This window comes from Acipenser ruthenus, chromosome 6, assembly GCF_902713425.1.
Source record: "Acipenser ruthenus chromosome 6, fAciRut3.2 maternal haplotype, whole genome shotgun sequence".
Classification (NCBI taxonomy): domain Eukaryota; kingdom Metazoa; phylum Chordata; class Actinopteri; order Acipenseriformes; family Acipenseridae; genus Acipenser; species Acipenser ruthenus.
The window spans coordinates 46,827,432-46,850,109 of NC_081194.1; the positions used below are offsets into that span (position 1 = coordinate 46,827,432).

A 22,678-nucleotide genomic window follows, 5' to 3' on the forward strand; every position below is an offset into this window, starting at 1 on the left:
TTTGTATTAATGGAAAAATACTGCCAATCAAATCCTGTTCCCTATTTGCTTATAAAAGAGCTCAGAGAATTGTGTCGTTTCATGAGTACTAACCTGAGACCACCCAACAGCAATACTGCTCCACCTAGGCCTTAAATGTGACTACCATTTTCCTTTTTTTCCTTTTCCTGTCAGGTGTGCTGAACCATTTTCAGTGTCGTACTGTATTTTACCAATAAAATCAACATGTTTTATATCGCAGTATAATATATGCATTATCTCGCCCTCCCTGAATAGGGCCCAACAGGTCAAAGCTACAAGACATGTTGGCGAACCTGAGAGACGCAGAAGACCTTCCCTCAGTGCAGCCCTCAGTGACTCCCCCATCACGACCCAGCGTGGCACGGCTCAATGAACATGAAACAAACAGGACGGACGAAGGTAGGCTTCTTTACCGACAGCAGGGAATGTGCGCTGTTTGTGAGATACTTCAACAGTCTGTTACCAGGGGCAACACTCAGATGAGTACAATATAATGAAAATGATTGTGAATGAGTTTGATTGCTGGCATCATCATTATCATTGTAATTGATGAAGGCAGTAGCCAAAACATTTTGACTTTTACCTCAACGCTTATGATTGAGTGTTTAAAGTTATTGGTGGTTAAATTACATTATAATTACTTTTTCTTGCACAATTAGTCAATTATGCTGCCTTCCATCATTTTATGTATAGATAAATAGAGGCCGTTTATCTGTACACTAATTCTTTGCCAAAGTAATTTATTTGTGGAAATCTGTATTTATTGTATAAAATATTGCTCTTGCACCAGGTACATAGATGGTTGTGCCAGGTTGTAGTCATTAGTCAAACCTCTGGTGCCGGTAGGTTACTACCATTTGTCTTGAATATGAACTATGTTTTATCATACTGCTGCTCAACACAAATTAGATTTACCAGAGGCAGTGACACATACAGTATGGAAAACTGTATGTCAACACCATGGAATCCCAAAGAATACCCAGTGTACATATTGCCTATATCTGTTTACTTATGATAACTCTGTATAGCGATCCAGCTGAAGGATATGTTTTGTAAATGTACTCTAGAGTATTTTTACGTAACTGTTTAGTGCACAGCAGTTGAACCATTTTTTGTGAATGTTTTATTGTGTATTTTTTGCAGTGGAGGCCTTGACATTTCCTCCAACGTCAGGGAAGTCTTTCATCATGGGCACAGATGAGGCTATGGAGAGCGAGCTGGGGCTGGGAGAACTTGCAGGCCTTACAGTCGCCAATGAGGCAGATTCACTCACCTATGATGTAAGTAACTAGTGTGTGTATAGTGTGTGTGTGTGTCAATATCCCATGCCTGTAAAGCACTTTGGTTAACAGTGTAGTGGGTATTACATCATTGTGCTCATTAACTACAGGAAAACCAAGTCAAATAGACAATTTAGGCTAATGACGGTATTTGCTAAAACAGTCTACTTGTATGTTATGGTTTTAACAAATGTGTCTCAGATAAGCTTTCAAACAAACTATATTTTCAACAAAGGTCAAAATATATTGAAATCCAGTGGTGGTTGGGTGGTAATTGCAGGAGAATGACATATCCCAGCCCTTGTGAGCAAAGCAGGGATTTGCACTCACAGCCTGGGGATGTAGCGGATCAGCTTGTTGCTGACATCTATTAACCTCCACACTCCACTTGTCAAACAGTACCTACACAGCCGTTACAAAAATACAAAACAAGGTTTCACGGAATACCTATGGAAGACCCTGTGTTCAGTACTTCAGGCCATCAAGTGAGCACTCAGTGGCTGCTGCGTTTATTGCAAGTGTCATGTAACAATATTACTGTGTGGGTATGCAGCATGAGTCATACAGTATTCTGAGTCATGCAATACACTTAGTTCTTCGTTGTCAATTATTTGTAAGAAACCCACAAAATACTGTTACAAATCGATCGCCAATTGGAGTAAAGAGAAACAAGTTTACTTGTCCTAAACATCTTGAAATAAATTTCTTCTTAATCATTTAAACCTTGTGTGTACAGTACTGTGCAAAAGTTTTAGGCAGGTGTGAAAAAATACTGTAAAGTAAGAATGCTTTCAAAAATAGACATGTTAATAGTTTATATTTATCAATTAACAAAATGCAAAGTGAACAGAAGAAAAATCTACATCAAATCAATATTTGGTGTGACCACCCTTTGCCTTCAAAACAGCATCAATTCTTCTAGGTACACTTGCACACAGTTTTTGAAGGAACTCGGCAGGTAGGTTGGCCCAAAAATCTTGGAGAACTAACCACAGTTCTTCTGTGGATTTAGGCAGCCTCGGTTGCTTCTCTCTCTTCATGAAATCCCAGACAGACTCGATGATGTTGAGATCAGGGCTCTGTGGGGGCCATACCATCACTTCCAGGATTCCTTGTTCTTCTTTACGCTGAAGATAGTTCTTAATGACTTTCGCTGTATGGGGTTTGGGGTCATTGTCATGCTGCAGAATAAATTTGGGGCCAATCAGATGCCTCCCTGATGGTATTGCATGATGGATAAGTATCTGCCTGTACTTCTCAGCATTGAGGAGACCATTAATTCTGACCAAATCCCCAACTCCGTTTGCAGAAATGCAGCCCCAAACTTGCAAGGAACCTCCACCATGCTTCACTGTTGCCTGCAGACACTCATTCGTGTACCGCTCTCCAGCCCTTTGGCGAACAAACTGCCTTCTGCTACAGCCAAATATTTCAAATTTTGACTCATCAGTCCAGAGCACCTGCTGCCATTTTTCTGCACCCCAGTTCCTGTGTTTTAGTGCGTAGTTGAGTCTCTTGGCCTTGTTTTCACGTCGGAGGTATGGCTTTTTGGCCGCAAGTCTTCCATGAAGGCCACTTCTGACCAGACTTCTCCGGACAGTAGATGGGTGTACCAGGGTCCCACTGTTTTCTGCCAATTCTGAGCTGATGGCACTGCTGGACATCTTCCGATTGCGAAGCGAAGTAAGCATGATGTGTCTTTCATCTGCTGCAGTAAGTTTCCTTGGCCGACCACTGCGTCTACGGTCCTCAACGTTGCCCGTTTCTTTGTGCTTCTTTAAAAGAGCTTGGACAGCACATCTGGAAACCCCTGTCTGCTTTGAAATTTCTGCCTGGGAGAGACCTTGCTGATGCAGTATAAATATCTTGTGTCTTGTTGCTGTGCTCAGTCTTGCCATGGTGTATGACTTTTGACTGTAAACTGTCTTCAGCAACCTCACCTTGTTAGCTGAGTTTGGCTGTTCCTCACCCAGTTTTATTCCTCCTACACAGCTGTTTCTGTTTCAGTTAATGATTGTGTTTCAACCTACATATTGAATTGATGATCATTAGCACCTGTTTGGTATAATTGTTTAATCATACACCTGATTATATGCCTACAAAATCCCTGACTTTGTGCAAGTGTACCTAGAAGAATGCTGTTTTGAAGGCAAAGGGTGGTCACACCAAATATGGATTTGATTTAGATTTTTCTTCTGTTCACTCACTTTGCATTTAGTTAATTGATAAATATAATCTATTAACATGTCTATTTTTGAAAGCATTCTTACTTTACAGCATTTTTTCACACCTGCCTAAAACTTTTGCACAGTACTGTATATCCCAAAAAACATTGTGTGTGTGTAATATATATACAGTGCCTTGCAAAAGTATTCATACCCCTGACCAATTCTCTCATATTACTGAATTACAAATGGTACATTGAAGTTTCGTTCTGTTTGATATTTTATTTTAAAACACTGAAACTCAAAATCAATTATTGTAAGGTGACATTGGTTTTATGTTGGCAAATTTTTTTAAGAAAAATAAAAAACTGAAATATCTTGCTTGCATAAGTATTCAACCCCTGTGCTGTGGAAGCTCCCAGTTTACACCGATGAAAGAAATTGCCCTAACAAGGACACAATTACCTTACCATTGGCCTCCACCTGTGAACCATTAAAGTTGCTGTCACATTTTCGGGATAAAAACCCCACTGTTGAAGGATCATTGGTCAGGCTGTGAATCTGAAGGAAAATGAAGACCAAAGAGCATTCTACAGAAGTTAGAGATAAAGTAATACAAATACATAGATTAGGGAAAGGGTACAAAATAATATCCAAGTGTTTGGATACCCCAGTGAGAACAGTTGGATCAATAATCAGGAAGTGGAAGCTGCATCACACCACCCAGGTACTGCCAAGAAAAGGCTGTCCCTCAAAACTCAGCGCTCAAACAAGAAGGAGACTTGTGAGAGAAGCCACAGAGAGGCCAACAGTCACTTTGAAGGAGCTACAGAGTTCAGTGGCTGGGAGTGGAGTAATGGTGCACCAGTCAACCATATCAAGAGCTCTGCATAACACTGGCCTGTATGGGAGGGTGGCAAGAAAGAAGCAGTTACTCCAAAAGTACCATCTGAAAGATCGTCTGGAGTTTGCCAGAAAGCATGAGAGTGACCCAGCTGTGATGTGGGAAAAGGTTTTGTGGTCAGATGAGACCAAGATAGAGCTTTTTGGCCAAAACTCAAAGCACTATGTGTGGCGCAAACCTAACACTGCCCATGCCTCAAGACACACCATCCCTACAGTGAAGTATGGTGGTGGCAGCATCGTGCTGTGGGGATGCTTCTCAACAGCAGGGACTGGGCATCTTGTTAAAATTGAAGGAAGAATGGATGGAACAAAATACAGGGAAATACTGCAAGAGAACCTGCTTCAGTCCGCTAAAAAACTGAAGCTTGGGAGGAAATTTACCTTTCAGCAGGACAATGATCCCAAGCACAAGGCCAAAGCAACATTGGAGTGGCTCAAGAACAAAAAGGTGAATGTCCGACAGTAGCCCAGTCAAAGTCCTGATCTCAATCCCATTGAGAATCTGTGGCACTATTTGAAAATTGCGGTCCACAAGCGTCGTCCAACCAACCTGAACAACCTGGAGCAAATCTGCCTAGAAGAATGGGCCAAAATCACTCCGACACTGTGTGCAAAGCTGGTACATACTTACCCCAAAAGACTTAAAGCTGTTATTGCAGCGAAAGGTGGCTCTACCAAATATTAATGTGTGGGGGTTGAATACTTATGAAAGCAAGATATTTCAGTTTTTTATTTTTCTTAATATTTCCCAACATAAAACCAATGTCACCTTACAATAATTGATTTTGAGTTTCAGTGTTTTAAAATAAAATATCAAACAGAACGAAATTTCAATGTACCATTTGTAATTCAGTAATATGAGAGAATTGGTCAGGGGTTTGAATACTTTTGCAAGGCACTGTGTGTGTGTGTGTGTATATATATATATATATATATATATATATATATATATAATATGGAATTCTGATACTATTTGAAAACTCTATAAACAAATAAAAAAATAGTACAATTCTTTAAAAACATTTTGACAAGAAGCCATTAGTGCACGTACGGACAGATTTTTATAAAGCCACTTTGACCTTGGGTGGGGAAAAGAAATATGCAGCACAGAGCAATGAAACTTGGAAGTCACTGAACTTAACAAAGCTGCATAAAAATGAGTGATGTTTGTTTCTAGATTAGCAACAATAAAGATGCACTGAGGAAGACGTGGAACCCCAAATTCACATTACGGAGTCACTTTGATGGAATTCGGGGTCTCGCCTTCCACCCTGTTGAACCAGTCGTAATAACGGCGTCAGAAGACCACACGCTCAAGATGTGGAACTTGCAGAAAACCGCCCCGACGAAAAAGTAAGAAGCTGTGCTTAACAGCAAATCAGTCATTACTTGAGAGTAGAGGTGTATATAACAATGATGGGATGTTAAATGCACAGTAAACCATATTAATATTTTTTCTGTGATTTGAATCTCCCAATAGTCTTTATTTTTATTTTATTTGTATTTATTTATTTGTAATTTTATTTTTAGTTCTGGTAAACATGACACATTAAAATATTTGCATTTACAAAAAAACAAACAAAAAAAACACCACCAAAATTGTGAGTTCTTCTGCCACTTATGTATTAAGTAATGTAGATTGAAAAGCATGGACATATATTTGTACTGTATTCAACCTAGTCATACTATATATACTGGAGATAATATTGAAATAAATACAGAGGTGTATGTTCAATATTGTAAAATGCATTTTTATTTGTACAGGTCTTCTGCATGTCCTGGCACCACGTCATCATTGTGCTATTGCTGGGAAATGTATTAACATTTTTTTTTTCAATCCTGTGTTCTTTCTCAGGAGTGCCTCTCTAGATGTGGAACCTATTTATACATTTAGGGCTCATAGGTACGTAGTAAATCACTTAATGGTTAAGTTATATTGTATATTGAAAGGGGCTAATTGTATTGATGCAGTCAACATTTCTACACAGGCTCGTTTCTTTGTTTATCTGTGTGGAAAGAGAAAATTAGTTGCAATTGAATGACTGCATTTCAGTAAGTTTACTAAATTGAGGTTACTACATCTTACCTATTTTTATAAAAGTAGTAATATTTGTGTATTTTTTTGAATATCATTTAAAAATAAAGTTTTCTAGTGCTTTCTATGTCTTTTGAAAGAAGCATGTTACATTAAACATGTTTTTTTTATTTTAAAAAAAAACAGTATGTGGTATATTGATAGGTTAAAAGAAAGTTTGCAAAGCTTTATTTCTGGTAGTCTTGGACTTCCTTGGTAATCTCGTCTGGGGAGTGAAATTGGCCCCACCCCTTCAGTGCTTTATTTCATGTCATTAATCAATCAGCTGCTCCCCTAAAGAGTGACATGCTTTGAACCTGCTGAGGTGAAAAAGTAACATGATACTCATTTTAAGATTTGCTGTTCAAGTTCTGTTAAACATTATTTTTTTTTTTTACTGATTGCTGTTTTCTTCTTTTTGCTTTTTGCAGAGGCTCGGTGCTGTGTGTAGTAATGAGCACCAGTGGAGAGCAGTGTTTTAGTGGTGGTATTGATGGGACAATCCAGAGCTGGAATACGCCAAACCCTAACATTGACCCCTATGACTCCTATGGTTCGTAGTTCTGCATTTTCTCCTCATAAATAAATAAATAAGAGATTTTAAAAACAAAAAATACAGTTTTATAATCTATTTTTTTCTTTTCTGTCTACTTAACTTTTTATGATGTGTCCAATCATTTTAAGTGGTTGTCTCTGGCAATTATTCAAATACTGTGTTTGAAAAAAAAAAAAAAAAAAAAAAATTGTTCAGGAGCTGCTCTTCTGTTCAATTGCCTGATGTAAACCTACTGTATGTAAGTTAAGCTAGATCAGCAAAGTGCCTTTGTTAGTAAGCACCATAACCATCTAGTGCAGAGTCGTGTAATGCCAGCAAAACAAAAGAAAACTTATGGAAACTTGTCCACAATGGAAGATACATGAGCTGACCTAACTTTCTGGATCCCGGGGTGTCTGTTACAGGTAAGTAGAACTGAAGAGCAGCTCATGAATTCACATGATAGGACCTTAAAACCGACTCAGAAATTCAAAATGAAAAAATTGCAAACATCGTAACATTGTATTGGTACGGGGGACTACATCATATTTAAACTATACCCAAAAGATATCAGCCACTGAATACATTTTGGTGGTTCATAATTTGCATTGTTGTTACTTGGGCAGTTGTGTATTAGTACATTTAACTTAGTAATTGGGCCCTGCTGATTTAGCAATACTCCTTATTAATAATTATTATTATTTTAAGTTTTGTTGTAGTGCAAATTGCATTTTGGCATAAAAACCTCAATATCTGACCCATCGTATTTAATTACACAATTTCTAAATGTTAGTTGCACATACTCATCTCGCAAGATTTGCTATGTGTGAGTTTGCATAATCAGGAAGTATCTAAATTTGAACCATACTGTTTTGTTTACTGCAGTTAGTGTAATGTTTAGAGATAAAAACTATCAGCAGTGTATCTGACTTGGTGTATGTATAGACTTCTCCATGAGTGAATTGTTAATGCAGTACAGGATACTCTTGGTCCTCAATGGATTGTAGTCCCAATAATTGTAAAATTTTTGATTTGATTGCAGACCCCTCTGTGCTGCGAGGAGCCCTCTTAGGCCACACTGATGCTGTGTGTGGGTTGGTGTATAGCGGGGCCCATCAGCGGTTACTCTCCTGTTCTGCAGATGGCACCGTGCGGATATGGAACGCTGCCGAAACTTTACCAGCCCTCACCGTATTTAATGAAAACAGAGGTAATAAGCTACAAAATGGTATTTGTATAGCTGTACTTTTTCAAGAATGGGAAGGTCTTCTTTTAAAGACACAGCCAAACAAAACTGCTTCAGTTTATTTTTGGAGGGCCATCGGCCCTGGTTAATTGTCAACATTCACTTTTCACCTGTCTCTTTTTGTATGTGTAATTCTTTTTTGGAAATGTTAAGGAGGCAGTGTGGTCCAGTGGTTAAAGTCCAGGGCTTGTAACCAGAAGGTCACCGGTTCAAATCCCACCCCTTCCACTGACCTGACTCACTGTGTGACCCTAAGCAAGTCACTTAACCTCCTTGTGCTCCGTCCTGCGGATGAGATGTTAAATCAATGTCCTATTGTAAGTGACTCTGCATATAATGCACAGTTCACAGCCTACCTCTGTAAAGCGCTTTGTGATGGTGGTCCACTATGAAAGGCGCTATATAAAAATAAAGATATTATTAAAATATCAAAAAGTAAACATTTTTGGTAGTTATTACAATAGTTAATTTTCTAGATATGTGTTTTTTTTTTCTGTGTTTAAGAAGTGAGAGATTGCATTGCTGAAATGAGCACCCGCAACTCAAACTGTTCACTTTTCAGAGTTGGGGATCCCCTCTTCCGTGGACCTGGTGTGCAGTGACCCAGCTCACATGGTGTCCTCATTCAACACGGGGCAGACTGGAATCTTCAACATGGAGACACGGCAGCTGGTTCTCAGCCTGGAGTCCAGTACAGACACTGGTAAGTAGCACAGGAGGCTGTTGATACATCAGCCCATTTGTATTTGTTTTAATTAGATTTCAGAAATTGAAAGGTTAGCAGTAGTACATTGTGCTGCTTACATCACCAGCATGCTCCTATTTGACTAATGTTTGCTTTTCTTTAGGCCTGCAGAATGTTAGAGGTATGCAAATGCTAAAATGAGCAGTCAAAAAGCCTTTTAAACCTGTTCCAGACTTTATTTTCACTTTGACTCGGGTGGAGCCAGTTGTTCCTACCACAACTATACATTCACTTAATGTGTAAAATGTATTAGAACCAATTGTGATCGTTCTCCATTGCCTCTGCAGTCCTTAGGAAACTGGAGTATTACCTGTTACACATGAAGGGAATGGAAATGAGAGGTCCCAATAAACGTATAGCGTTGCAGTAGGGTAAATGGGCTTCAACTGAGTAAAAAAAAAAAAAAAAAAAGGACATTTACGATTTGGAGTTGGAAGTTATTCTGTAGATGTGACAACTTAATGTGGTTATCCCAGTGAGTATTTATTTAATGAGTATTTAATTAATTAATAAATAAATAAATAAATAAATCTTTCTTTGCAGGTACCTCTTGTAAGATAAACAAAGTGTTGAGCCACCCAACGCTTCCCATCACAATCACAGCACAGGAAGACAGGCACATCAAGTTCTTTGACAACAACACAGGTACCTAATACTTCAACCATTCATGGATGCATGTGCAGATCCCAATGCTAAAGGTGGCCCACTTTACAAATGAAAGTAGAAAGGCTGTAAACAGATTTTATGGGCAGTGTTAACGGCCTGCAGCAGGAATTAATCTTTTCAGTTGATAATTAGGGCCTACATAGAAGCTGTTGTTGTAATTGGCTTTCTCTGTATGAAGCAAGATTAAAAGATCTCCAGTTCACCCAATATGCCAAAAGTATCTAAAAATAAAACTGTCAACTTACAGCCTTAATAGAAAAAAGTAATACAGCACACATGTAAGTTGGATCCCTCATATCTACCTTACCCACTGTATTCCTGCATTAAAATATCTAATGGTACTAAAAGTAGACAAATGTTTTTGTCATAGGGCCCTATTTTGAAGTAAAACACATTTTAAAATAGAAATAAAACTGCTGAAATGATTTAAAAAAAAAAAAAAAAAGAAACTACTACACAGAACCACAATTTAACTGCCGCTTACAACAGCTAAGTTATATGTATCCATTACAGTCGTTAAATGCCTTTGCCTTTCCAAATAGGGCTCAGTTTATTTTGTATAAAAATGTTTTTTTTGTTGTTTTTCTATTTTAAGGAAAACTGATCCATTCGATGGTGGCTCACTTAGATGCAGTAACAAGTCTAGCTGTTGATCCCAATGGCTTGTATCTGATGTCTGGCAGTAAGTAACTTTTTTTTTTTTTTCTCAGTTTCTCATGGGTAAATGTGGTGTTTCTTGAAAAGGCTGCATTAACAGGAGACCCAAATCCTCTAGTTTCTCACATCAGATCTGATTTGTCCCTGGGTTATTTCAGTGCAGTTGCCAGCACTGTCCAGTCAGCCAGGATGTGTGAACCCTGCCCTCCAGTGGTAGAAAAAATAAGTTCAGGATGTAATACATAGTGAGAGGAGTCCAGGACCCATCATTGGGCCATGATTCTATCACTACCAGGAAAAAAAAACATGGCAAAACACATTTTTTTTATTATTATTATTATTTTTTATGAGGGCATTGGGAAAAACTTGTGTTATGTAATAGTAGCACTTTTAGGACATCATTTACAAAAGGACACTAAATGTTGCTGTAACATGCACATTAAGTAGTGAGCCTAACGGGCAATCAAAATGTACTGCCCCATTTACCAACCGAGAATGCATGAATTTACGTGCACACTAAATGTATTGTTAGTGATAATTTTAATGTGCATGATAATGTTCATAATGTACCTAGAGAGGCAGGAAATAAAGGACCTAAGTGCAGGCGTATAGATCTGTCAGTATTTATTTATTTTATTTTATTTTTTTATAACAAAAGCATCTTAGTAAACGCTCCTACAGATTGATCAATCATCTGTTAGCACCTCGTTACTGAGCGACTAACTGTACTGTGTGCTGAGAAACTGACACTGACAGCACCAGACAGGATGACAAAGGAAAACAATTCTCTCAGCCGTGTAACCTTGCCGGCCACGAAGCTCTGCCTGAAATTGACAACGATGACACAAATAAAATGTTTATTTTATTATTCATTACATGCGTTGCTATTTACAAAAATGATGGTTGGTTTGTGGAGTTTTGGGGGTTACGGCCTGTGAGTGATTAAATAACTGAATTACTGCCTACAATAATGAATGTACTTATGTACACACGCAGTCTTCACTAAAGTCCCAATTTAAAGACGTTTCACTGTAGCCCTTGAGTGGGAGAAAACCACTTCAGCAAGTACAGTAGAATCTGCCAGAACTGACGGATGCTGAATCTACTAGGTTGGATACTAAGGAGAGCATCAAAAGTACAAAAGAAAAATGAGGGAAACGCAGATCTTTTCAAGAAAGCTGGTGGACTTTGTATAAATGGATTTGAATATGTGAAAGATCGCCTTCCGGGTTTGTCAGAGCTGCCAGTGAATGTTTTACTTTTTAAACGCTGCAATAATAGTTCTGATTGTGAAGCATCCACAACATAATTTGACAGAACAGGTGGTTTATTTGCACTATGCTGAACCTTATTTTCCTCCCATTGGTGCTTGAGCCCCGGAGCGCCCACGGAGTCTGCGTCTTAGCACCTATTATCAGTGATTTAAAGTCTGGTTTCCAAACAAACTAGTTATCGATTATTTCCCTTTAGTAAATACAATGTGGATGAAGCTCATCTCATTATTCAGAGCGGGGTGCCTCATTTAAATACATTATCATGCGTTACCATATAAAGCAAATATTCATTCCGATTACCATAGTGTGGTACAATCAAATCAGTGTGAGCCATAGTATGCCCACTGTAAAATAAAATACAATTGCAATAGTATATACGGAAATCATCAACACGCTCGCTAATTGCACTTGTGGTGCACCGTAATGTGTAGTGCCCTTTTGTAAACGAGTCTCATAGTCTTAAAAAATAATGTTCACTTCTGGATGCATTTTGTTTTTTTACTATCTACGGAAATGTGTAACAAAGTGGTTGACCACAACAGAAAGGACACTTGTGTCAAGTACCTTAAAAGCAAGAATCACCTAAAAAGAAAACGGCTGCAGAGCGACTCTGGGGAGACTATGCAAAAGCAAGCTACTGTTTCAAGTTTGTTCACTGCTTAGACAAAAGCTGGCAAAGTTAGAGACGGATAGATGTCAGCTGACCAGATGCTTTAATAAATCAGACATCCCTCTGGAAAAGGTAGATAGCCTTATCTTTAAAAACTTGAAAACAATGGCACTCGTAACATCAGCTGACTGGCTGGCTGGAAAATACTACGCGCCAAAAGTTTTTCAAGCCCTAAGCGGCAACATTTTTAAAAGTTTCTGAAATCTGTCAGAAAAAAAACCAGGAAAGCCACTTGAAAAGGTACAAGGACACTCGGAGCCAACTGTAACCCTCCGGAAAACATGGTTTGATGATGTCCAATACAACAGTGAAAACAGAGCTTTTAACAGCATTCCTAAAATTCCGCTTCCACAATGTGTCAAGATACAGTGGAATTATTAAAAGTCAGATCTGTTCAGTGAGAAATTCGCTATATTGCTGCCCACTGCAGGATTTTTTTAAAATTGGCAGGCTTTTGATCCCAAACCTTGTCAAATTTACTGGACAGGAACAATTCACCTTTAGCTTCCTTACCTGGGTATGCATAGGATGCTGCTATTACTTATTTTTTCCCCTCAGTCATGCTCTTATTTAATTAATACGTTCTGTACAGTATGAACTTTGCATATATTTATACAGTTGTTTTGACAGTACAGAATGTGATTTGTATAGCTTTAGTTTAATCATATTTTCATGTGTTTTGGTAGTATAAAGAAAAGCCACAACAAGTAAAATGAAAAAATACAAAAAATTAACTTTTTTTTTTTTTTAAATGAAATTGCTTTAAAGGAAATGCGATAAAATTGCTGTTGCTAATCTGTCTGAGTTCCAGGCCTCAATGAAACCAGTTACCCAGTGGGTAGCCTCGCACTGCTGATCTGGGCACCCAGTGCTGCTTTGCAATGTATAGCGACTAAAGTCCCAGTCTCTACCAACAGAGGTCACTGTAGGCCAAGTGAAAAAGAGAATTAATAGGATGCCATAAAAAAAAAAAAAAAACTCAAGATGACTAGCATCATTTATCTTTATCAGGGTTGGCTGATTTAAATCTAGTCAATTTTAAATCACTTGATTTTTATTTTTTTAAAAATCATTGAGCACAAGGAGGTTAAGTCAATGAGTGAGCCAGGATTTGAAATGGGGACCTCCTGGTTACAAGGCCTTTTCTTTAACCACTGGACCATACAGCCTCCTTTCTCAAGTAAAAGACATGAAAAGTATGTTTTGAAAACCTTTTTTATTAACACACAAACAGCATCTTAAACACTTACTGTCTATGAATTAAAATGTACACCAAAGTTTATATTAAGGCCTAATTTACTGTAAATTATTAGGCACTTGCAGTTCTCTTGTCAAGTAATTAAAGTGAATACATATTGTCCAGTTTTGTATGTTACCCCTGTCTGCTGCTGATCTTTCTGGAACCCATTTACTTACAAACAGAAAATAAACTGTTTGATATTTAGTTGTTTTATAAATTTATTTTGTAAAAAAACTTAATGCCTCAGGCCAATATGACCCAAGATATTTATCCATGTAGCTTTGCATACATTAGGAAAATGCTTTCAATTGGTCTTTTATTATTATTATTATTATTATTATTATTATTATTATTATTATTATTATTATTATTATGTCTGAAATTGGTTGTACATATCTGAAGAGATGTTGGTAAAAAGGGCTTATAAAAATCTGTACTAGGCTTAGGTTAGTAGAGACTCGTTTTCTGTGCAAGTAACAGCTTCTGTCTGATAATGTGCCGTAGTTACACTGTAAAAGCTGTTGTATAAGTTGATTTTCTAGGCATTTTTGCAGGGGGAGCGACTAATACACTGGTGCGACGTATGCGCCTGTGTGTGTAATATTAAATTACTGTACCAGTGCCACAATGGGATTACTACAGCCATGGTTATGGCTCACACAAACTTAACTGTCAACAACCTGATTTATTTTTTCAGGATCTACAACATTCAGGTCATGTTGCTAGGTAGAAACACAAAACCACTGTTTTAATTTGTTACTCTCAATACCCTTAGTCATTTTGAATGTGAAACGCAAGCTTTCAGACTCTTGACTGACCTCCTCTCAACCAGACGTGTGCGTACGTGGAGAAAATAAAATAGTGGTTAAAGATATCAATCGGAATATGAAAACGTCACAGCTATACTGCTTCACTACATGCTATATATATATATATATATATATATATATATATATATACATATATATATAGGAGCAAAAATAAATGTAACTATTGCCCTAACATTCTTACACCACCAGTAAATAGTCTTCCTCTGTCATGTGATTGGTTCACATCACTGTCAGTCCTGCCCCTTTTCATAGGAACTCCCTGCTCCCCTGCACTCCTCACAACAAAAACTGCTGAATAGCGATTCTGTGACCTTAACAGAAAATTAATTACAAAACATACTACAAAAGAAAGATGCTCCAAACACTAAAATGGTGATTAAAACGTCACTGTCACTGTTTTCTGACTTTCTGTAATTCAAACAAATTAAACTTTGATGTTGTAAACAAATACGACAGCCGGGATATAAACTGTATTCTGCAGCAGCAGGCCGGCCAGACGGAGAGCTGTACGCCAAAGAAAACTTTGATAACTATGCGGTATGAACTTCAAAAACATTTTCTGTTTATTTATTTACTTATGCTGTATCAGCTATATTTAAACAAAATATATAAAGTCATATTTACTATCCAACCTTGCCTCACTTATTGTTTTGACTGATTCATATATTAAGTATGTACTGCATACTCAGCTCATAGTTGAAAATGAAATGCCAGTGGGGAAGATTATTGTTACCTCCAGGCATTATAGCCCCTGTTGGTAACAATGGTCTTCCCTCAGGGCCAATAATTTTCCACTATCGCCCTCCTCTCCAGTCTATATTTACTATATATATATGTATTGAAAACTTGACACTGAAAGAATGTATCATTCTGAATTTAAAAGACAAGATTGTGCTGATGCAATACCTAGTTAAGTGTGAAAGGGGATTTTCACTCTTATGCACATTAAAATGTAGTTAACATGACAATGTGTGATGCAATAACAACTTGGTTTGGTATGTAACTATTCACAAACCACCATTTGCAACATACATAATGTTATTTACAGTATTTGTAGGTAGAGCTATAAATGGTACTATTAATTTTTCCATAATTTGAAAGAAAATAAAACAAATCCTTTTTTTTTTTTTTTTAAATACAAAAAGAATCGACAACGCTGATTTGTATTAATACCAAAGTAATAATATCGCTTTTATCATTATTAGTATAAGAAGTATTATTTTCACCTGCATAGTTCAGCACATGCAGAACCTCTTCTTTCCAGGGAGCACCAGCTTCACCCTCAGTCTTGCAGCAGATTGGGACAGAGGCACAGGAAAACCACATGACTTGGCTAAGGCTAAGCAGTGTGACCACAAAAAAGGCCCATGTCTCCTAAACGGCTACCATCCTGGCCTACTTGAAGAATTGTCAGGCAAAAAAAAAAAAGGTGGATGTGATGCATAAAGAAAAAACGCTAAACTGAACAAAACAGCAACAATACATTGGTAAACATAACTGATATATCACACCTCTAAGTTGCTCATTAAGTGGTCATGTAAATTAGCATCTCCTGCATTGTCCTTAGCTAGAAATGCCAGGTTAGAAAGTGGCCTGTAGTTGCTTAGGTAACAGAAGGGATGTACTTCTCAAACTGGGCTCCTTAACAACCTGTTTTTTTTTTTTTGTTTTTTTTTTAAAGATTCTTACTTGATATGTCATTCGCTTACAGGTATCCACTGGAGAAACGTTTTAGAATGAACAAAACCAATTCAAAATACCTGCTGCTTTCTCTCTCCAGGTCACGACTGCTCTATCCGCTTGTGGAATCTAGACAGCAAGACGTGCATCCAGGAGTTCACGGCTCACCGCAAGAAATTCGACGAGTCTATCCATGACGTGGCATTCCACCCATCCAAGTGTTACATCGCCAGCGCGGGAGCCGACGCCCTGGCCAAAGTCTTTGTATGACACAGCGTGCCGCTCAACCCTTCTGTCCCTCTGTACTTCAACCAGCTAGGTTAGGCAAATGGAACCAACAAAGAAGGGAAGGGGGTGTGGCTTAAGGGTGGGGGGTTCTATATCTCCCTGACCAATCAGCTCTGCCCCTTGTAGCTCATTGTTGACTCTGCTTGTGGACCTCACGATTTCCCCTGTTTATTCCAGTTCAAGGGCCATGTAGTTTAGATTGTCTGTAATAAAACACAGCTAACTATGGAGCTGTGCTCTTCATCCATCCAGGCAGGCCTGGGTGATACTGGGCTTGTGTGAATCATGTGAACTTTATCGAGATGTTAGGGATGAATAGAACAACAGTTACACAGACTAAGGGGCAATGGGAGATTTTACCTGCAGGGTTTCACATAAGAAAGTGGAGAGCAGAAGGGGTGTTCTCTTTTTGATATCAAGAGACCTATGGTGTGTACAGCTTTCCACAGCTCAATCCATTTTCTGAAATTGAAAAGGCAAAATGTATCCTCCTTTTGGAAATATTAGTAATTCTGGTGACTATGATTGGGGGGTGTAAAATAAAAAATATATATATATATTAATATTAATAATAACAGTAAAATTATATATATATATATCCTTAAACTGGGTTAAAATCTGAATTCAGGTTTTGTTTTTATTTTTTGTTGTTTTTCCTCTACTTTTTTTCCCCCAAAAAAGTCTATATCAATTTAATTTGCTTTGGACTGCTTAAGTCTGTTAACTGAGAATCCAGCTTACGTGAAACATTGCATAATAAACATAAATGCTCGGTGACTAGCTCGGATATATTTTGAGGTGCCCAAACTCAAAAGTATTAAAACAAAGGTGGCAATGCAACATCGTCTAATTCACATGCCATCTAGGTTAATAGTAAGAACACACTTATAAAAAGCTTATGAAAAGGAAGAGTACTGTATTTTTGCTAAATAAGTTGATATTTTGCTTTGGAAAATTCCCCAAAATCCATGCAAATTCCCCAAAATTCTGTTACGTTAAAAATGTTAGAAAGCATGAGAAAGTGCAAGATCTTTTAGACAAAACAAATGGTTTTAATGTGTGTGATGTGTTTTAATCTCGTAACAGTTGAGGTTTTAATTTTGAATCTGTTTCCTCATTTCATTGTAGATCTACTAAACTTTTTAAGCTGTTTTGGATACATTCAGAGTCACTCTAAATCCTCTACTCTGTTTATACAGCAGAGAGCGAGAGTAGCAATGCTTGGGTTTTTCCTCCATTTGGTGATGCATGTTGTTGGCAACCCGATTTCATGGGCAGGATTACAAATCGTCCAGCACGCAGCTGTAATACAGTGAAGCAATGGAGAAGTAACTTCCTCTTTAGAGATGGGGGTGGGAGTGGTAACTGTAACCTGAGATGCACAAAGTAAAAAGCTGTGTTCGATCCCAAGACAAGCTGCGTTAAGAGTGCTTTGCAGTGATGAAAGGTGTATTTTTGTTATGTTTTTGTATTATACTTTGCCAAAATGATTGAGAATAAAATATCTACAGTGCAATCTGAATGTTTTAAGAGAAATAAAGTTCACGTTAAATGTTCCCACTATAATTGGGATGGTTGCAGTGCCTGATTTAACAAAGGAATTCATAAATAAATAGGCCCTACATTCATGAATAAATAACTGTTTAAGCTAAACAGTGTACAACTTTATTTGCACACACCTTCTGTATTTGGAGCTGTGTGTATTTATACAGTTACATATTTGTTAGGCACTTAAATATACACTGACATTTTAGTTGCAATAATTGGGATATAGTAATAATTGGGAAGCTGGCTCTTGAGCAAAAACGTGTATGTGTGTATATATATGTGTGTGTTTGTGTATATATATATATATATATATATATATATATATATATATATATATATATATATATATATATATGTGTGTGTATATATATGTGTATATATATATATATATATATATATATATACACAGTACTGTGCAAAAGTTTTAGGCAGGTGTGAAAAAATGCTGTAAAGTAAGAATGCTTTCAAAAATAGACATGTTAATAGTTTATATTTATCAATTAACAAAATGCAAAGTGAGTGAACAGAAGAAAAATCTACATCAAATCAATATTTGGTGTGACCACCCTTTGCCTTCAAAACAGCATCAATTCTTCTAGGTACACTTGCACACAGTTTTTGAAGGAACTCGGCAGGTAGGTTGGCCCAAACATCTTGGAGAACTAACCACAGTTCTTCTGTGGATTTAGGCAGCCTCAGTTGCTTCTCTCTCTTCATGTAATCCCAGACAGACTCGATGATGTTGAGATCAGGGCTCTGTGGGGGCCATACCATCACTTCCAGGACTCCTTGTTCTTCTTTACGCTGAAGATAGTTCTTAATGACTTTCGCTGTATGGGGTTTGGGGTCGTTGTCATGCTGCAGAATAAATTTGGGGCCAATCAGATGCCTCCCTGATGGTATTGCATGATGGATAAGTATCTGCCTGTACTTCTCAGCATTGAGGAGACCATTAATTCTGACCAAATCCCCAACTCCTATTTGCAGAAACTGTTGCCTGCAGACATTCATTCGTGTACCGCTCTCCAGCCCTTCGGCAAACAAACTGCCTTCTGCTACAGCCAAATATTTCAAATTTTGACTCATCAGTCCAGAGCACCAGCTGCCATTTTTCTGCACCCCAGTTCCTGTGTTTTCGTGCATAGTTGAGTCGCTTGGCCTTGTTTCCACGTCTAGGTATGGCTTTTTGGCCGCAAGTCTTCCATGAAGGCCACTTCTGACCAGACTTCTCCGGACAGTAGATGGGTGTACCAGGGTCCCACTGTTTTCTGCCAATTCTGAGCTGATGGCACTGCTGGACATCTTCCGATTGCGAAGGGAAGTAAGCATGATGTGTCTTTCATCTGCTGCAGTAAGTTTCCTTGGCCGACCACTGCGTCTACGGTCCTCAACGTTGCCCGTTTCTTTGTGCTTCTTCAAAAGAGCATGGACAGCACATCTGGAAACCCCTGTCTGCCTTGAAATTTCTGCCTGGGAGAGACCTTGCTGATGCAGTATAACTACCTTGTGTCTTGTTGCTGTGCTCAGTCTTGCCATGGTGTATGACTTTTGACAGTAAACTGTCTTCAGCAACCTCACCTTGTTAGCTGAGTTTGGCTGTTCCTCACCCAGTTTTATTCCTCCTACACAGCTGTTTCTGTTTCAGTTAATGATTGTGTTTCAACCTACATATTGAATTGATGATCATTAGCACCTGTTTGGTATAATTGTTTAATCATACACCTGATTATATGCCTACAAAATCCCTGACTTTGTGCAAGTGTACCTAGAAGAATTGATGCTGTTTTGAAGGCAAAGGGTGGTCACACCAAATATGGATTTGATTTAGATTTTTCTTCTGTTCACTCACTTTGCATTTAGTTAATTGATAAATATAATCTATTAACATGTCTATTTTTGAAAGCATTCTTACTTTACAGCATTTTTTCACACCTGCCTAAAACTTTTGCACAGTACTGTATATATATTAAACGCGTATAATGTTATGGTAAAAGTCAGGATCTGGTCAATCTTATGTACATTTCAGCATTTACCATATAAGGTGGTAAATGCCCAAAGTCATTAAGCAATAAATTGCTTTTTGGACATTTACGTTAATCTTATGATTTCCCAAAGCTCATTGGTAAACGCAGGTATATCATTGAAGAATGTATTTATTCCTGCATATAAATTGTCAATTAACAAAATAATCATTAATGTCGAACAATATATTTGTTTCTGTATACACCTTTCCCATTAACAAAATAATCATTTAATGAGCTTAGAGCAATGCCCAATTGAGCAATTTAAACTAGTTCAACATTTTACTGAACAATATTGTGATCCAGTTATGTAGAACAACCAACATTCTGGTAAATTTGCGTATAAAACAATTCACAATGGTGTTGAAGGATATTATACTCCAAATACGTAATGAAAAGTATTCTATTAAATGCAAATTAAATCATTAGGACCTTTTTTGTTTTTTCAACAGAAAATCACACTTTGGTTATGACACAAAACACCACAAAGACAGGCAGTGAATAGATAAGCCTGAAGCCTACAATGCGTGAAAGCGAGACAAAGCCATAGCCAAAGCCACTTGGTGTTAATTGAGATTTACCAGTAAGTATCCGAAGTAAAGCGTTATGTTTATTTCAGACATGTACCGTTTTGCTTGGTAAATGTTGACATTTACCAGTAAATCGTAAGATTTGCCAATGTACAGACTTTTACCGTAACACACACAAAAACAAATCACCATAATATGTGGGTCTTGGCCCATTAACATCCGTATTTTCAATGCCTGGTTTCTCTGTAAAAAGCTCATGTTTTATTTAGAGTTTCTAAAAACTGTATCTATTGTAAACATTCTATTCAGTGTTCCAGTACCTTTGCAGTGTAGGGACATTTTCCGGCTACATTTTCCTAACTTTATTTTTGTATTAACAATTTCAGTGAGTGTACACAGAAGTCTATGGTGTGGGTATTAAATAAAGTGTTGCTCTATTTAACTACAGTGTATTACAATTTGAGTTGCTTTTATAATTTTCTGTGTTTTACTTGAAAAAAGAAAGTTTTTGAGGTGCTTGCTGTCAATAGTCAATGTTAAAATGTTTCTGTGAAGGTTTGCCTTCAAGTAAAGCGCAATATGCCTTCAAAAAACAATAAATAAATAAAACTCACTTACAGATCATTGTAGTGCTTGCAGTGGACCTGGAATAAAAAAAAAACATTTTGCTGTTGAGTGTAATAGTAGCTAATGTAAAACATTGACAGGCCAGTGTGTGTTGATGTCAACTTTTTATAAACAGGAGCTGAGACTTTACTAGATGCATATTAAAATATTTGCAGTTGTTTAGTGCATCAATAACCAAAAAAAAAAATAACAATAATAAAAAAAGAAATCTGTGTTTTAAAATAAATAAATAAAGAAGGTATGAAAACACATTGTGACATGTGAAATGGAATAAGTTTGGTATGATTTTTTGTGGTACTCATGTATTGTATCTTGTTCAGTAATATACTGTATTACCAGTGTAGATTGACCAGTAACCCTGTATCAGTTGTAATAGATGAACAAGCAAAAACAAGGGAGAAAAGACTTCGACACCTAAGTTCAACCTTGGCATTGAACGCAATGGCCATAAAGTTTATTACTTACTACAGAACAGAAATAGGTTTCTGGCAAACGTGTTATGCCACATACTCATAATGAAAAGAACCATTCCCTGTAGATGCAACCTGTTTTGTATGAGTGGTCATGCCTCAAGAGAGTAAGATCATAATGGGTCCCACTGAAGGACCACCACCACTGTCTGGATCTTAGACTATTTTCTCTGGGAACACTTAAATATTTCTGCACCAAGTAACATTACGGTAACAGACTTCTGTAGGATAACAAGGGTTTCAGTGTCTTAAAAATAAATTTAAAAAATTCATAAATATACAAGAGTGGAGTGGTTGAGGAGTTCTTTCCTAGACCTGTATACAAGTCTGCAGTGACGAAAGATTTAATGTCTATTGTACATTTAACTATCCATGACTGAATATACTACACTTACTCCTGTATGATTTCCTCAACCATTGGCATTGGATTGAGGTCTGACAAAAACGGAACTAGTTTAAATAGAGTATCTCCTACACTCAAGTCCAGTATATAGGCAGTGAAATATAATGATTCCAGCAGTCAGAGTAGCAGGAAGAGCACTTTTTGCTGGTTTGCAAACTGCTTAAACATTGCAATTATAGTTTAGAATAATGCTTGGAAAAGTCGTGGCATTCATATTTCCTAATCCAGGGCTGTGGAGTTGAAACTAGTATATATTTCCATAGGACTTGGCTGTATAATAATGTTTCATGCATGCTGCATACTGATCTTAGGTCATAGCTTGGGGGAACAGTTTTATCTAGAGTTTGACCACATAGTTTGAGAAATGCATAACAACAAACCTGTTTTTTTGTGTTTGAAACAAGTCCTACAGTTATTTTGGGTGATAATAAACTCCATTGCTTGTCTTTCATCTGCTCTTTATGAAGATTGTGATGTTTTTTTCCCCCAGCAAACTTGTTTTTAGTAAAAATTTTCTTCTGTTGGTGTTTTCTAATTTGTAGCCAATATTTAACTGAAACCAAAATGGAGATCTTTGCGGTGACATCTTAATCACATTTTCATTCTTAAAAGAATTACAGAAAATGAGGTGACTTGTGGCTGCCTTCTGTGTATAATTGCAAATTGTATTGTAAATTGCAATCCTGATTAGTTCAGCATTTACATTAATGAACAAGGCAATTGCTCCCAAAGTCCCAAGAATGAACTGCCCTCAAAATTTCTGAAAAGTCAGTTTCAACATTGTTACTGTTTTCTTGTATTC

At 37.3% G+C, this 22,678-nt stretch overlaps 1 protein-coding gene across 1 annotated transcript in view; it reads left to right on the plus strand.

The window, feature by feature from the left end:
* LOC117411037 (striatin) overlaps positions 1–18,139 on the plus strand; it is a 112,461-nt gene extending 94,322 nt beyond the window's left edge. Inside the window, exons 9-18 of the mRNA XM_034018060.3 lie at positions 277–420; positions 1,165–1,301; positions 5,550–5,725; positions 6,228–6,275; positions 6,878–6,999; positions 8,024–8,191; positions 8,790–8,930; positions 9,516–9,617; positions 10,234–10,320; positions 16,090–18,139. Coding sequence (XP_033873951.1) covers positions 277–420; positions 1,165–1,301; positions 5,550–5,725; positions 6,228–6,275; positions 6,878–6,999; positions 8,024–8,191; positions 8,790–8,930; positions 9,516–9,617; positions 10,234–10,320; positions 16,090–16,259 — 1,295 coding nt within the window. The 3' untranslated portion in view covers positions 16,260–18,139. The remainder of the gene's footprint in view (positions 1–276; positions 421–1,164; positions 1,302–5,549; positions 5,726–6,227; positions 6,276–6,877; positions 7,000–8,023; positions 8,192–8,789; positions 8,931–9,515; positions 9,618–10,233; positions 10,321–16,089) is intronic.
* The last annotated feature ends 4,539 nt before the right edge of the window (positions 18,140–22,678 follow it).